Source organism: Sporothrix brasiliensis (genome assembly GCF_000820605.1).
Source record: "Sporothrix brasiliensis 5110 chromosome Unknown Cont21, whole genome shotgun sequence".
NCBI classification, from domain to species: domain Eukaryota; kingdom Fungi; phylum Ascomycota; class Sordariomycetes; order Ophiostomatales; family Ophiostomataceae; genus Sporothrix; species Sporothrix brasiliensis.
The window spans coordinates 1,897,495-1,912,768 of NW_024467140.1; the positions used below are offsets into that span (position 1 = coordinate 1,897,495).

General features: G+C 53.8%; 5 protein-coding genes across 5 annotated transcripts; 3 read left to right on the forward strand and 2 right to left on the reverse strand.

The window, feature by feature from the left end:
* Nucleotides 1–245: 245 nt before the first annotated feature.
* Nucleotides 246–1,406, forward strand: SPBR_05086 (uncharacterized protein; the record flags this gene model as incomplete). Its single annotated transcript, XM_040763363.1, has 1 exon — nucleotides 246–1,406. One exon carries the CDS (start codon nucleotides 246–248, stop codon nucleotides 1,404–1,406), a length of 1,161 nt encoding a protein of 386 aa, XP_040615577.1.
* Nucleotides 1,407–1,695: 289 nt separating this feature from the next.
* On the reverse strand, nucleotides 1,696–2,754 carry SPBR_05138 (uncharacterized protein; the record flags this gene model as incomplete). Its single annotated transcript, XM_040763415.1, has 2 exons — nucleotides 1,696–2,441; nucleotides 2,517–2,754. 2 exons carry the CDS (start codon nucleotides 2,752–2,754, stop codon nucleotides 1,696–1,698), a joined length of 984 nt encoding a protein of 327 aa, XP_040615578.1.
* A 1,584-nt stretch (nucleotides 2,755–4,338) lies between these two features.
* Nucleotides 4,339–5,741, forward strand: SPBR_04992 (uncharacterized protein; the record flags this gene model as incomplete). The annotated part of the gene is made up of 2 exons (XM_040763269.1): nucleotides 4,339–5,151; nucleotides 5,370–5,741. The coding sequence occupies 2 exons, from the start codon at nucleotides 4,339–4,341 to the stop codon at nucleotides 5,739–5,741; spliced, it is 1,185 nt and encodes a 394-aa protein (XP_040615579.1).
* Nucleotides 5,742–6,511: 770 nt separating this feature from the next.
* SPBR_04642 (urea transport protein) lies at nucleotides 6,512–9,473 on the reverse strand (the record flags this gene model as incomplete). The annotated part of the gene is made up of 4 exons (XM_040762919.1): nucleotides 6,512–7,647; nucleotides 7,718–8,062; nucleotides 9,255–9,337; nucleotides 9,412–9,473. The coding sequence occupies 4 exons, from the start codon at nucleotides 9,471–9,473 to the stop codon at nucleotides 6,512–6,514; spliced, it is 1,626 nt and encodes a 541-aa protein (XP_040615580.1).
* A 4,660-nt stretch (nucleotides 9,474–14,133) lies between these two features.
* On the forward strand, nucleotides 14,134–14,431 carry SPBR_05429 (uncharacterized protein; the record flags this gene model as incomplete). Its single annotated transcript, XM_040763705.1, has 2 exons — nucleotides 14,134–14,276; nucleotides 14,338–14,431. The coding sequence occupies 2 exons, from the start codon at nucleotides 14,134–14,136 to the stop codon at nucleotides 14,429–14,431; spliced, it is 237 nt and encodes a 78-aa protein (XP_040615581.1).
* Nucleotides 14,432–15,274: the final 843 nt, after the last annotated feature.

Consider the following 15,274-nt stretch of genomic DNA (forward strand, 5'->3'; position numbering starts at 1 on the left):
CCTTTCCCGCCTTCATGCTTCATTGGCTCGGGCTGCTCTTGCTTTGTGTTCTAAGTCGGTCTTGGGTGTGTTTTGGGCCCGCTTTCCTTTCCGGAGCACTTCCTGCCCTCTCATTTCACCCATTGGCGTTTGCTTCGGTTGATTCTCTCCTCTAACCAAAACCGAAAACGACCGCTTGCATATGTTCATCAAACAGCCAGTGACTTAGACCACAACCCCCCCGGTCTCCCTTCCCAGCCGCAGCCATGGACGACGACCTCGACATGGAAGCGTACAAGCTGCTGATTGACCCGACACCACCTACCGCGCGCGACAGTCGGCCTGCGTCCAAGATGAAGCCCAACACGCGCTTTCTCAGCCACATTGTTCGGGAGGCCAAGTCACACAATGCCGCTCTTCTTGCGCGCGAGGCGGCAGATGCGCAGAGGCGGCTAAAGCGTCTGGACCGAAAAGGTGGCAGAGAAGACAATAGCAGCAGTGACAATGAGTGGAGAAAACGGCGGAGGCACGGAACCGACGACTCAGCACGTGATGACGACCGGCGCCGGAGACGGAGACGGCGTGGGGATGGTGATGCCGGTCGAGACGATAGAGAACGGGATGGTGAGCGTCGCGACACGCACAGCAGCAATCACCGGCACCGCAGAAGTCATCACCATGACAGCAGCAGAGAGGACCGGGAGCGGGATCGTGAGAAGATGGACAGAGACCGGCATAGCAAGAGCAGGCGCCACCGCGATACTGAGGACGGGCATGCCGAAATGGCCCACGACTCCTCCAACCACAAGCACCGAAGAGAACGAAGCAAGAGTCCTCGTCTGCGCAGCCGCCGGCGGTCTGCGTCTCCACGGCCATCGAAACACAACCATGACCATCGTGACCGGGATCGGTCTCCCTACGACAGTAGCGACCGAGACCAGAGTGACTACAGCTCGGATCCCTTGGACGATTTTGTGGGTCCGCAACCGGCCTCGTCCTTGGACCATCTCAAAGACGACAGAAACGACGCCGGCATCCGCATCCGGGGCCGCGGGGTTCATTCTGCTGTGACACGAGGTTTTGCTGCTAGCAGCATGGACCGGCATTTTGCTGCCAACTACGACCCCTCGAAGGATGTGGAGCACCCGCTACCGGCGTCACCGCCAAAGGTTGCTCCTCGGCCCGCAAGCATCGTGACGGAGGACGCAGAGGCCGAGATGCAGAAGGACCGCAAGCAGCTCCTGCGTGATAACACAGAGAGGTTGAAAGCCGCTGGGTTTACGGACAGGGAGATTGCCATAATGTCGCGGGGCGGTCGGCGGCGCCTCGACAGCTCGCCGTGGGCCAAAAAGGGCGAAGCACGGGAATGGGACCGCGACAAAGTGGCTGGCCAAGAAGGGCCGGCGAAGCCTGCGTGGGCTCGCTAGATTTCTCACGTTCAGTTAGGATCATATATGCATAAGCGGCATATTATGGAGTTTTTATTGCAATATTCTATAGCGACTATGGCTTTGGTGAACAAGCGTTAAGTTCCATTTTCATAAATCATCTTATAAGCAAATATTGCGTTTGCATTGTATGTACAAGCTGGCGGCTGCTATGCAAGAGGGGATCGTCTTTTGTTAACATCACCCCCACGTTCGTCTTTTTCGTCCTTCACTTTCACTCTCATCCTCAACCATCGTCGTACAGACACACACGCACCCATACTTTACTTTACCGGTGTGTCACGCCACCCAGCGAGGTTATGCCGTCCTTGGACGCGTTCGCCACCAGATCGTTCTCCTGCAGCCACGACTCAGGCGTCGTTTCCTGGATGAACCCAAAAATGCGCCAGTCAGCCGTCTTCCACGTCTGCCGGTCCAGCATCGCCACCAGAATCACGTTCTCCTTGACGTCCTTCTCAACGACACGCGGTGCTGATGGCGGGTTCGTCGCCGCCGCCGCCGCCGCCGTCTTCTTCCGCATGCGGATGGTGCCCTGCGCCCTCGCCACATCGTCCATCGTCCACGTGAACCGCTGCCGGCTGCGGATCGTCACGACGACCTGTCGAATGTACATGGGCATGGCGCCCGGGACCATGACAATCTTGTTGCTGACCAACTTGGGCTTGCCCTTGTACGACAGCAGCTCCCACTGGCAGCGCTGGCCCCGTGGGCGGCGCGAGATGAGCCCCGTAATCTCGTCGAGGTGGCTCGTTGTCAGCAGGCGGCGCAGCGTCGCGGTGTCGCCAGCGGCCGTGGCCTCGAGCATCTGGTAGTGCATGTTCTTGGCCATGGGCGCGATGGCCTTCTTGTTGGGCTTGAAGACGGCGCCTTTGAAAAAGCTCGGCTTGCTCTGCAGGCGAATGGAGAGCTCGGCAAAGTAGTCGGAGACGCGGGATTTGAGGCCCCACCAGAACAGTTTGGCAAAGACGGTCGGCTGGGACAGGTATTGGCCCATGGGGGGAGGAACAAAGGTTTCTGGACGGTGAGGTTAGACGTTCGCTTCGTCGAGCTAAACCCATAAAGCAGGTGAACTTCAGGGACAGAACGTACGAGGAATGCGGAAGGAGATCAAAGCAGACGGCCGGCTATCTTTCATCCGCGCCACATGCACTGCCGGAGAAACGTCGCCCTCGCCCTGCGCCCGCATCCGTTTTACATGTGCTAACCGCCGCTGCGTCAGTTGTGTGGGCTGCGGCGCACCTTGCCGGAGGCTGACCTGTGATGGGACGAAGAAGAAGGGCGCCGGAGCTCGCGATAGCAGAAGCGGCTGTCGGAGAACGGCGGCCATGTTGGAGAGCTGTGATCCTGCCCGTTGCGCTGAGAGAAAGGGGAAAATATTGTCCCGATCAAAAGTCGAGGCGATTCGAGTCGCTCTGCGCTCTCCAGGCTCGAATGTTGGAAACCGACCGGGCGCAATTAAGTGCTCGGTCGTTGCGTATTGTCGGTGGAAAGACCCTTACTCGGGTATTCTTGTGCGGGCTGTCGCGACGAGTGAATGTGAGGACAAAGATCGAAAATGGAAGAGCCCGCTTGACATCGAATTCTGGCGATCTTTTTTTTACTGCGTATCAATTGTAGAGAGAGCTATTGCCTTTTTGGGACTAGCTCGAATATTGACCGACTCAGGTACTTATCAACTCCGCTAAATGCACAGCTAGCACCGATCAGACGGCGTGCTTTAGGCGATATCATGTGAAGGCGCAATCAAAATACATGGCAAGAATTAGTGTGTTTAGTTGTTTTCTCAGGACATCGCTGGACGCACAGTTGATATCACAAAACCTCTTGACACAACTTCATAAAGACACAAACAGGTCAAACAGAAACTGGTCTGAATAATCTGCTCAGTCAGTACTTCCTGGTGAGCCATATATAGTGTCTTAGCTATGGCATGGAAGGAAATTCATGTCTACTTGTGTGACACGATACCTCAATCTCACCAAACGCCACATTCTGCATGGCTGTCGCCTTACCGCCGCAGGAACGAAATAAACAAACAATATTATACGCGCCATAGTACACGGAGATATAAAGTCAGTATTTCTGGAGAAGTAATTGGTGAATTGAATCGTGAACATTTACAATCTCAACTTCCACATTTAAAAAGACGCCACGTGACGCGAATCTGCTTAGTCACTCACGCATCCCTTGGCACGGTGCTTTGGCAGCATTGACGTCGCAGCCCATTAGCAATTGCTGTAGCCAAGCTGGTCCCCCTGTTTAATTGAACGCACACACTTCCGCCCACCCTGTTGCGTGCTCTACTACGACATACACAAGTCGATGAGAAGGACCGCGGTCTTTTATCTCTCGTCTTCGCTCCGCTCACCTCCCTCGCCGATCTGGCAACTACCCAACACCGTTCGTGCCACGTCAGACATCGCGAACTCCGATCCATTCTCGTCCCATCTTTGTCGATCCCCTCCGTCCTCAACTGCAGGCCTTGGCACAACATATATCCTGCCTCAGCTGGCACCTACAGGCCGTCTGTGTATCGGGAACTATCGACAACACCCCAGGAACATTATAGAAGCGTTGTCGAAGCTGCCCTCCTGGTCTCCCGTTGCAGCGGCAGATAAAAAGCCTAGCTGCCCTTGCGCACTCGCGCCCGCAATTTAGGCACGGGACGGCACAGCTTTCTGTCACCTCTCGTACGCTGAATAGAGGCATATACCGGAGGAGAGAGAGGGAGCTACGAAGAGAGGACACTTGGCTGTCCCTCTTCTCCCGTCTCCCTCCTTTTTGATCTGGCTTTATAGCTCTCTCCTGTTCCGAAATTGCACCAACGGTCTCGCTCACGCGACCACCGCCTTTGCCTCCTCACCTGCTCCCATCCGCTCCTCTCCGACTCGCACCCTCCTCCGACGACGACATGTTCCCTCCTCCCACCTCACAATTCCCTCCATATTCCTCGACCTCCTCCGCCAACTCGACATCAGCCTCTCTCCCGGTCTCCGCATCAGCACCGGCAAACCCCGGCCCAACGTACCGTAAGACGGTCCGCTTCCAGACGACGCACGATGCGACCAAGAGCATAAACAAGCAAGGTCCCAGCGGCAACGTCCCTGGGTCCAGTTTGCCACCGGCAGGCGCAGGAGCTCGCGTTTCGAATGGATATCACGCCTCCGCCACATCATCCCCTCCCCTCGCGGCAGTAGGAAGCGCTTTACCTAGCAACGGCAACGGCAACGGAACCGCAAACCACCAAACGAGCTATAATACCAACCACAACAACAATGGCGGCGGCGGCGGCACGCTAGGGAGCGGCCCACCAAGCTACGACGGCGGCGATTTCGACCGCGGTTCTAGCAGCAGCGGCGGCGGCGGCGACGGACAGGTTGCACGGCCGTCCCTGCTACAACCACGCGTTGCTGTTGTGCTTGGTCTGCCGAGCCTGTGGCACCTGCCGCTGTTTGCCTGCCGCTCACTCTCCGTATGTCCGGCCATCTGGTGGAGCCTGGGCATCTTTATTCGGCTGCTGGCGCAGCTACACGCACTGGCCGTGGCGCGCGGTGTCTTTGGCGAGGTTGACCCAAGCAGCGGCAGTGCCGGGGGTGGCTTTGGGAGCAGTGTGCCCGGCGTTGATGCGATTGCAGCCGGTTTGGGGAACCTGCCGGACCGTGGTGCTGGGCTGTCGCTCGAGAGCCGGCTGAAGCTGACGGAGACGGCGCTGGCTATGATCTGGGTATGTCCTACGCTCTACGCTCTTGATGTGTACTGTACACCCATCCCTCTTTGCCTCTGTACTGACATGGGCTAGTGTGGCGCCTCTGCGTACTTGTCTTTTTTCTTTACCGACTGCCTCATGTCGAGATGGTAAGAAGAGACTCGCTTGATCCCCAGCTCTGTTTTTGCCGTCCTCCTAATCTAACATGCACAAGGCTCTTGAACTACACCCCGCAGGCGACCATTGTCCGCCTGCTCGCCATCAACGCGCTGAACGGCTACCTCACGTCGTGGGTGATCTACCTCATGGGCAGCGGCGGTGACTCGCGCCTGCTGCTGCCTGCCTGGGTCGCCATTGCCGCCATCCTGACCGGCCTCTACCACGGCACGCAGCGCAAGATTAACATTCGCAAGGAGACGTCCATTTCCATCAGCGTCTTCTCCGGCGCCAGCTTCATCAGCATGGTCTCGCTACTGGCGCAGCTCTATTGGGACCGGCCCGAGTACGTGGACGTGCCGGTCGTGGCGCTGACACGGCGCGTGTGTACCGAGGCGGCACGCATCGCTGGCAACCTGTTTGATATTGGCAACATCACAATGGATCTTTGAATCTTTGAATGCCTCGTTGTTTCGTTTGTTTTATCGCCCGGAGCTCTAAGGCGTTCAGTGTCATTTCTCGCTTCTTTTCCTTTTTCGCCTACGCGCGGCGTCTCATATTGTTGTGCTCACTGTTTTCCTGCGCCATTGTATACGCGTATCATCGACCATGTTTGGCCGACACTTACTTCCTTGTTTTACGTATATACCATTCCATTCTTGCCTTATTTATATTGGATATCGTCGAGTTGTCATTTTGCACTGCGGGTTGAAACTATTTGAGAGGTCGTCATTGAGTGAGATATCCGGTTTAGTGCACTGGCGTGTCAGTGGAAGACATCGACAATGAGCAAAACTCTAGCCTTTTTCGCCGTTTTCGTGTATTAAACGTTCCACCACCATAATAGCTATGAATGACTATGCAATTGCCTCATGTAATACCAAAGAATATGCAGTGGTCGTACCATGAATCCAGTCGTTCTTGCTAGCATACAATTTGGTATACAAAAATTATGTCTGGATCTCCCGCGGTGTGGAATATCCAGGTGTTGAGTTGTAAGTTGTTGAAAACGTCCAACTCGTCCTTTTCCAAAAAAAATAGCCATCTCAACACCTTCAAGATGAAATACGTCCTGTCCTTGAAGACGACTGAGGACGACCTAGAAAGGCAACAAAAGGCGCGGGGGAGAGGACTGCCAAACTTGGATCCGTGGCTTCCCAGTTTGTCGTATATCTCCCTACTCTGTCACTGCCAGCCATCCTGTTGCCTTTCGGGTCTCTCTCTAAAAGTCTTTGGGGCCTTTGCGACCCGACGTTTCTTCGTAAGCGTCAATGCTGGGACCAGATGCGCCGGTGTAGGTGCCGGCGGGAACAGTGGTGACGGTGTTGCCGGCATCAGCACCAAGGTCGCTGCTGCTAGCATGGGCGCCAATCTCGTGGGCGCGCGGGTTGATTGGCTGGAAGGGGCGGCCCTGGGTGCGGGCACGGAAGAACTCAAAGGCCATGCGCAGAACGAACGATCCGCAGCCGAAGAGGATGCCACCAATTGGCGCAGCCACAAAGGCGCCAAAGGCACCCCAGTCGCCCTCGTACAAACCCTGCTCGAGCAGAAGCAGCTGGGCGCCCGTCAAGGCGTCGCCGTAGTAGATGGTACCGAAGATGAAAACGGTCAGCAGGCCGCCGAGACCACCGACGATGACATCGGTGCCGTTCCATAGGGAGAAGCGATCCCAAAGGCCAAAAATAAGCACAGGGATGGTCGAGGCAGACACCAGGTCGGAAATGAGGTAGATCTGCAGGATGCTAGGGGTCTTGAGAGCCAGAACGACGACAGGCACGATAATCAGGACCACACCAGCGCGGATGTACATAGGGCCAAGGCGGTTGCGGAAGATGTCGTTGGAGGCAGACGAGACCATGGCGCTCTGAAGTGAGTCAAACGCCGCCGTGGACAGGCTGACGGACATGACGAGGACGATGCCAACGACCCAGCTGGGTAGTTCAGCCAGAAGCAGGAAAAAGGCGACACTGCTGTCGGCATCCGCAGGATCGACACCCTCGCCAGGGTATGCGCCAGACCAGACCGCAACGAGGCCGCCAACACCAACCAGAGTGAGGATGATCAGGCTGGCAAAAGCCGCCAACGAGACGCCGATCCAGAGGTCTTTGTCCGTACGCGAGGCGAAGGTGCGCAGCCAGAAGTTGGACAGGAAGAAGTCGTTGGTCAGGATAGCAATGGGCAAAATATACAGCAGCTGCCAGCCAAGCAGGTTGGCTTCGAGCAGGCCGGAGTCAATCACATCCTGGTGACTTATGTGGGTCTTCGCGCCGACAGTAATGGACGCAATGATGATGAGGCCGAGGACCAAAGCGCCCTGGACGTTGTCCGTAAGAAACGAGATGCGGAAACCGCCGACAGCTGCACAAGTCCGTCAGCAACGCGACCATATTCGATCAAATTCTGAGTCCACCGAATCGACACAACATACCTGTGTAGATGGTCGTTACAACTACTTCCACAATGACAACCGGAAGGCCATCAAGGCCGGTCAACGCAGTGACCACCTGGCCAATGGCCGACAGCTCAGCCACCATGTAGAGGAAGAGCGTGGCCAGAGTCAGGAAACCGAGGAAGATGGCGGCAGGGAGACCATACCGTTGGCGCGTCCATTCGGTCAGGACGAAGCCGTCGGGGCACTTGCGGCGGATGGCCGGGCCGAGCGCGGCGAAGACGAACAGCGGCAGGGCTGACGACAGGGCGTAGACGAGGACGCCCTGAAGACCCGAGATAACAGCCAGCTGGGGGTACGAGAACAGAATACCGGAACCGAGGGCTACCTAGTCAGCGATCTGAAATGGGGGAAGGGCAGGAGTGGTTGTTAAAATGCCGTGGCAAGAGGGCATAGGGGCAGAGGGGCAGAAAAGGGCAACTCTTGGAGGAGTGGTGCAGGAGAGGTGACGGATTGAGGCAGGGGAGAGTGAAGCGAGACGGGTCAAGGGGAGGGAGAATTTGGAAGAGCGGCAGCACTTTCCCCACGCAAGTATTATCTTGATCGAGTAATTACGGTACAGTCTCAGCTTCGTCACATCATTGGAGAGAGGCAAGGAGAGATCGAGGTATCAGGGGACGCCACGAGTGTCACATTGCAATAATGCGACAAGCTTATGTCTTCGGCCCCGTATCCTCTCGCTCTCGTTTCCTCTCTCCTTTGCATGGACTCAGCGCCCGTAGTGAGCCGCAGTCCTCTCTTGGCTGACCTGAAGCCAGGCTCCCGCCATGTCCCGGCAAATCTAGACAGGTGGGATCCGACTTCAAGGCAGACGAGAGGAACAGAGAACACGGTGTGAGCGTAACGCTAAACGAACCTGGTACTTGACGATATCTGGGTAGTTGGGTGGCGAATGGCCGGGACAGCACCGCGGTCTCTGCATGCCATGTTCCAGGCTGCAGAAAGGAGAGCATCCGCTGTGTCGAGAGGGCCGATATAGGTCTTCAACGGCCTCCGTTTCACGGGAGGCCAAAGTCGAACCATATAGAAGCCGCTCGAAGTCATGCGAGGTACCGGCCGTGACGGTGTAGCCTGCATGGAAGACCTGTCCCTGCCTGCTGATGCGTCGTCGCATCTTGTCCGGTGGCGGAGATCTGCCTTTTCGTGGAATCGATAAAAGACTGCTGCCGCCGCTCTTCAAATGCCCCATCTCTTGCATTGGTCGCCAGCGGTGGATTTGGCCACCGATGTCTCAACATGCTTTGTGTCTTTGGTCCTGGTTGGGTCCCATGCCCTCTTCATTCATGTGAAGAGAGGACGACCTCCTTTCAAAAACTCACCAGAGGCGATAAAGTTCAAGGCAAGCGGCAGAGCTGTTTTCCATAAGATCCAGACAAGGCACGCAACAAGCGCAGGCAGGTCAGTGGTTAGTCAAGTGTTCAGCCGGCAAGAAGACGCAAACTGCCGGCCTAGTGGAGCACGAAAGCAGAAGCGAAAAGAGCAGCGCGTGGAGGAAGTCTCTGAGAGAGCAAAGTACCGGTCTGCGTTCTGTTGCCGGCCAGCAGATCGCTGTTCTTGGTCTGCTTGCGCAGGCGCCACGCGATGCCGGTGCCGAGCACTCTGTCGGTGTCACGTTAGTGGCGGTGCTCTACGTATCTGTCCGTGTCCTTGTCAAGGATCCCGTGAAATCTCACAGAAAAGCGCCATATGTCAGGTAGATGATGGCATTGGAAGCCTGAAATGACGGCTGTCCCATTGTTTGTGGCGGTTGGTCTTCAGATTCGCGTTGGATCGAGCTGGTGAAAGTCGCGTGTCGATGCGGCTGAAATGACGCTCTAGAACAAATAGCCTAGGCAGATGAGATGATGCAGAAAAGAGAATGGTGCTGTGCAAATGAAGAGGGACGATGAGTTGCGCTGTTTATTATACCACATTGAAAAGTTTGCGTCGCCTGGGAGCTGAACCCATTTCTCCTACAACCTCAGTTTTTACTCGCTGTTTCCTACTTTTTCGCGCTCTTTCCGCTGTTGGCGCGTGTGTCGGTGCATGCACCCGCCGTAAGTCGGCAGGTGCTTAGGGCCTGGGCAATGTGGCCAGCCGGTAATAGACGTCGAAAGCCGCAGGCTACGGCCCGAAAGGGGAAGGTGCGCAGGGGACACCCCAGCAAATTCACCAGTTCTGCTCCGGAATTAGGACGTCTTCCAGTGCAGGATGGGGGCAACATGGTCCGGTTAATCAGACTTCTGTAATGACAGTGTTATTCTCCGTAATTTTGTTACAGAAAATTTGCATCCTGGGGATGGCTTCAACAGGCGCCACAGAACGCATTGATGGACGGGCCCGGGAAGCAGCGTTTTGGAGCTCTTTCCACGAATGGCAGTTGTGACAGCTCTGTCAGCTCTGTTGTGTGAAGAATGCTCTGCAAATTTATGTGCTCATACAGTTGCATCGTCCCGCCCCCACGACTCCTCCAGGAGCTCGGTGAGATTTTGCGACTCCTCCAATTTCCTTTCTCCGAGGAGCCTCATCGAGTTTCATTTTATGACTCGCGACATCCTATCTCGGAGAAGGTAAAGCGTTGCAGTAGTGTGGGGGCGCCACTTCCTGTCTGAGCAGAACGAAGAGCAAAGTTGGCTTTCAGGGCAAGAGCATCGTGCTTTGCGTCTCATTCGCCCACAGTAGTTGCGATGTGTATGGAATATGTTATGAGTTGTCAGCCAGGGTCGCATCGGTCTTGCACCGACGAGAACGTTCACGGCCGTGCCTCATGTTATTTGAAGCCCCAACACGAGAAAGCTCTTCATGATTTGCAGCAAAAGCAGCCTTGTCATTTCTACTTTCTCTCTCCAGTGATGTGACTTTCTCCTTCTCATTGTTGATGTCAACGGCAGGCCTACAGGGTAGTATTTGATCGTGCCTTCCCTCGGTCATATCTTGTTGATCGTGTTGGCCGTGTTTACTTGTGCCTGGTCGCGCTTACCTTCTCGTGCGATATTTGGCCTCGTCTGCCTTACCTGCGCTTGCTTGCCGCGACCCCGTGTGTACATCGGTTGCACTTGCCCGTTCTGTCGCGGCTATTGTCTGGCCGAGTCTGCCTTGTTTGTGCTGTGCTTACGCGTTTATCCATATTCTCGTGGCTCACATCGTCCCGCGCTTGTTCGGCACCACAACATCACCGGCGCCTGTGTCCATCTGCCGATGCACACAGGTGTCATCGACGATCCTTCCAACGGCAGGCCTCCTATCTGTTTTATTGTTCCCATGCAACGCGCTTGTTGGGTTGCATCTACCACGCTGGCGCTTGATCGCTTGATCGCGCTTGTCTTCGACTTGTTTGGCCAACACCTTCAAAAGATCCCCAGGACCATCGCCATGTCAAATGGCGGGTCCCATGTTCCGGCATCGCCGTACGACCGGTACGGTGCAGCATCGTTCGCGGCTAACGGGCGGTCGAAAACAGCCACAGAACAGGGCTTCGAAACGGCCCTTGAGCCATGCAAATGGCACTGCAAACCAAAATCCAGCCTTGCGGTGAGACCATCGTTTAATTCCCTGCATGCGCAGCCCGTAATTACTGTGGCTGAGCAGAGTGCAGTCTCACAGCCACCCCTGCCCAAACCCCAGTATCCGGAACACCGCCCTCTACGACTTTTTCTGGCGGATGGCGACCTGCTTGGGGCTCTATGGGGGCCGTGCCCTTTCCGTGGTCCATGCGCTGCATTTTCGTGCATGTCGCGGGACTGAGGTCGGTGCAAGAGTTGACGCTACCACTACCAATACGAGAAAAGACCTCGCTCCCAGACGAGAGCGACATGAAGGCTCTCGACCGAGATCCGTCGTCGGGTTGTGGGTGATATGATGCAAGGTGATCCTCTCTGCCCTATGGAGGCTCTGCGCCAACCGACGCCTTTGGCAAGCGGGAACATTCCGACGACAAGGCGCGGCTATTTTGAACGACATGCCAAGTCGGGCGGTATGATGCGGTGCGCACGTACATGTAGATACACTGTTTGCCATGGTCCATGGAGTGTTTGCACTTTCGGCCGCTCTATGGAGTACCACAGGTTCTTCTGAGTCGCCTGTGGTGCATACGAGCACCTGCTCTTGCCGAGTTGTTTTATTTCTCTATATCGGCTCCATCCCCACACACCCCGTTTGCTTCAGTTCCTGAACAGGAAAGCTTCAGCTACCATGTCGACACACTGACCGCCGAGGACAAGGACAGCCGCCATGACCTTGCCGAAGAAGCGCGTTAATCGCGAGTTGAGCGATGCAACGATGAGTTGCGGATCTGCATGTCCATGTTTGCAAAACGGGCCCCATCATGAACACAAACGTTCTTGGTCCAATCACCCCATGTCCAAGCTACGACGTACAAAGAGCCGAGAGGCCGATGCAACATGTCCTTCCCGGTGAATACGGAATTCTGCAGGGAGCAGAGCAGCAGAGGCCAAAACCTCGAACATGGATCACGTCCGCAGCCACCCGTCAAGCGGAAGGCCCAAGCTCAAAGCTTAGCCCGCGAGCAACTACCAATTTGGGGGCCAGAACGACCGTGAGATCTTGTCCAAAACGGGGTTGGGGAGGAGAAGGAGAAGTTTGGGCCGTTTTGCCGCTACGTATTTTCGCCGATACGATGAATACGACAACGATGCGAACCAAACAAACAGCGTCAAAACCACCTACCAAATTCGAACTCTGCGAAGCATTCAGGCACACTGAGCTCCAAAGCCCAGGCTAGGATTGGTCCATGGACCGCAAACTGACCTCTCCATCAACCCAGTCACCCTTTTGATCGTCCGCCCCTGGCAAGGAGGCTCAAGCTCCCACTGCGCAGCAATTATGGAGACTTTTGGAAGCTCGTCCGCGGAATAAACGGACTTTTCGGGGGGCTCCTCCACGGACTACACGGACTTTTTCCGACGACACATTGCAATAAACAAATTCCAAATTTCTCGACATGGGTTGTGAGGCTACTTTGCCTGTCGCCGTCCTTGCGGCCCCTCTTTGCCCACCATATCTCGATGTGGTTCGGACGAAATTGTCTGGTACCCGTATTTTTGCAGACCTCAACCCAGGTTTCGCTCGAAAAAGTTGAACGGCAGAGACATATTCGGAACAAAACATCATACCCCCTGTATTTCTTTTGTCACGTTTAGACAAAATGTCGTATACGGGGGTAAGGTACGTGGAGTATCTACTAGTGTAAACCGAGCTCTCCTGCTAGATGCAGTTGGTCTGTCTCTTTCTGTTTGAATCTTCTCTGGTGCTTGCCATTGACGCCCTTTGGAACGAGATGACGGAGCATTCGGTCACAAAAGGCCGAGATACAATCGAGAGGGTACACCGTATTTCGCTTTAGTTTTTGTTAAGGATAACCTTTGGTGATTATTTGTTCGTGGTAATGTACTGACTCCTGTCTTAAAATACCTATTTCTTTCTTCTGTCTCTGGGTTTCACTCTTCTATCCAATGCCCTTCAAATTTATTACCGGTCTTCTTCAAGACCTTCATGCGCGCTGCGTCTCTCTGTTCTTCCCATTTTTATGCGCGCTTCTAAAAATACAGGGATCACGAAAAAAGCTACCCCTTCCCCCCCCCCTCGAAGCTACCCCAGAAAAATAACCACCCTGCAAGGCTATCCCATCGGAGTCGCCGACCTCACGTTTCCTTGACTACATCTCTACGTCTTTACTCAATTATTGTTTTCGTTAACTTTGATATCTCTCTCATATTATTTTCTGCTTGCTACTTTGTTTTATTTGTTTTATTTTCTGCCTTGCAGCAAATATCTTCACCATTCACTTTCCTACTTCCTCTTATTGGAATACACCGACCTCCCCTTGTCACCTCGTCTCCATCGTGTTGGCCCTCTTCCTACATCCCGCTCTCACGTCCAACGTCCCACTTCAACGACGACTGACAAGGATCCTTGGACAGATCTCGACGTGTGAGAGGGTCTGTGTCTGATCAAGAATTCAGCCTAGGCAAACCAGGCCAGGAAAGTTTGATACAACGCAATACCACATCCTGAATAAACAATTGCAAACCAGAAACGTCTTTGTACACTCACACAACTTTTACATCTATCCATCTCGGCCTTCAACTTCATCCTCTGGCCAATCCTTCCCGGACGAAGCAGAGAAACATAAAATCCTATAAACATCCCGTATTCCTTCACGATCAGAAATAGACAAGATGAGCTCTGTACTGCCTCCTCCGCCTCATCCCTCAACTACTACAACAACAACATCATCATCATCATCCTTGTCGTTATCGTCAGCATCATTGCCGCTGTCCTCATCCAGGTCCTCTTCGACCTCGCCGCCGTCGAAACCATTGGCTTCGTTGCCAAGTCCGTTGCGGTCGTCATCTGCGTCACCTTCTTCGTCAGACTCGACGCCAAACACTACCACAATGAGCTCCCTCGACAAGGGCCGGCTGCAGCAGGAGATGTCCACCCTGCCTCTGTCAACCATCTCGACATCCATTGCGGCCTCATCGACCTCCACGGCGGCCGCAGCAAGCTCAACCAACACCGTCAGCTACACGCTGTCATCGTAAGTCATTTGTGGTCTGCGTTGGCCCAAGCCTGTATGGACATCAACACTGACTCTTTAGGTCCACGTCGACGTCCAACCCGGGCTTTCTCGGCGGGGTAATCACCGATGCCGTCAACGAGGTCCTCTCGTCGACTACCAACTACACATCTTGATGTACAGATGGCTCGAAATACAAAGTGCCGGCATTGATACAAAATATCACGTCGGGCACGAGATCGTTACGTTTTATGATATTGCTTTATTTTTCTTCGTTGTTTGATTTCTTTCTACTCTTTTGCTATTTTCTCTCTCACATATTTTTCGTACCGTTTTTTTCTTTCGATTTTTTTTTTTTTTTTTACTTTTCTTTTTTTCTTTCCTTCCTCTCATTTCATTTTTCTGTTTCTTTTTCTTCTTCGTTCTTTTTTCTGTCATTTTCTTCTATTTCCCTTCTATTTTCTTTTCTACTATATCTCTTTGTCATTTCTTAAGGATGTACATGATTCTTTATTTCGTATATTTTCTTTTCTTTCCTTTTACCTTTCGTCGTTTGTTTCTCTGACCATTTCTTGACCTTCTATTCTTTACACACTCTTTTCTTACTCTGCTTCTACCACTCGACCCTGGTTTATTGGCTTCCTCCCTCCCATAGCCTTTTGATTACGCAGCTTGGATTTATTTCAGATAGCCAGAGTTATATAGGTGTTACACCTGTGTCGGTCAATACCAATCTTACGAGACATAACATTCGATGCAACTTTTATGTGAACGCAAATTTATGTGAACGCAAAAACTGAATGAACAGGATCCGCCATATTTGCTAGATTTCAACACGGGCAGATCAGGTAGTGATTCTGGTTTAATTAATATAACCGTCCCAAATGTTGATAGTTAGCAGCGGTTACGAGACGTAGGCAATGATACCAGTTAAGAGCCTGCATTTTTTTTTTTAAATGTCTTCAATTTGTTTTTGTTGGTTTCCTGGCAAGCCAGGCAAAACAGAAAAGCTCAAACAC